This window comes from Apis dorsata, unplaced genomic scaffold (genome assembly GCF_000469605.1).
Source record: "Apis dorsata unplaced genomic scaffold, Apis dorsata 1.3 scaffold_370, whole genome shotgun sequence".
Taxonomy (NCBI): domain Eukaryota; kingdom Metazoa; phylum Arthropoda; class Insecta; order Hymenoptera; family Apidae; genus Apis; species Apis dorsata.
In genome coordinates this window covers 291,648-292,510 of record NW_006263634.1, presented here as the reverse complement: position 1 = coordinate 292,510, position 863 = coordinate 291,648, and the positions used below count along the sequence as shown (strand labels likewise).

The following is an 863-nucleotide window of genomic DNA, read 5'->3' as shown; positions in this document are numbered from 1 at the left end:
CCACGCCGGAAGTGATTTCCTGTCGGCTGTTTACCAGCCGGCCATCGATATTGCTTTGTAAATATTATTATTGGCCGAGTAGAACGCCGTTCCAATGAAAAATCGATGCGCGTAATCTCGTTTTACGGTGGAAGGAAAAAAAGAAAAAAATAAATAAATAAATAAATAAATAAATAAAAATAAAAAAGGAAAAAAAAGAGAAGGAAAGGAAAGGATGGAGGAGGGATTTTTCGTTGGGTTTTTCGTCGTCCTGATCCCTTGTACGGGATCCCACCGTCGCACATCTTCCAAGTCGCGCGCGAATTGATTTCACTTGTTTCTATTAATGTTACGCGCGTTATTCCTTTCCAATTGCTTTCTCCGCCGTTTCTATTGTAATAGCAATTGGAAGGTTTCGACGAAAGCGTGCAACACGTTGCACCACACGTGCGTTATAATTTTTTTTTCTTTATCGATACTTGGCTGCAAAGATACGAAAGGTATTAATTTATAAATAATGGTGGTTATGATTCATGACATATATACTTAAATACTTGCCCGTTTCGTTTCGTAATTGGAATATTTATGAGGTATTTCGATTATAATAATTTTTAACTAGTTTCGTATACGAGCCTCATTCGTTCAACAAGATTTTATTCTTTCCATCGTCTAATCGTCTCTCTCTGTGTATCATTCTCATTCAAACGAGACGACAAATATATTCAAACTCGTTTCTTTTTTTCACGTTACGTCATCGTATGTCACAGCAAATGAGCGATATTGAAATACATTAGGGAGCTTGGTCGAGGCTGACCTGGCGTGCTTGTTGTGGCCATGGTGGCAGTGGTGTAGGACGGTTGGCCCATTTGAGCATGGCCGGGCAA

General features: G+C 39.3%; 1 protein-coding gene across 9 annotated transcripts in view; it reads right to left on the bottom strand.

Annotated features, from left to right (window-relative positions):
* LOC102677853 (ecdysone-induced protein 74EF) overlaps positions 1–863 on the bottom strand; it is a 172,364-nt gene that overhangs the window by 32,346 nt on the left and 139,155 nt on the right. For all 9 annotated transcript variants that reach the window (XM_006618707.2, XM_031511952.1, XM_031511953.1 and 6 more), the window contains one exon: positions 794–863. This exon is cut by the window's right edge and continues 1 nt beyond it. In XM_006618707.2, the coding sequence (XP_006618770.1) occupies positions 794–863 (70 nt within the window). The remainder of the gene's footprint in view (positions 1–793) is intronic.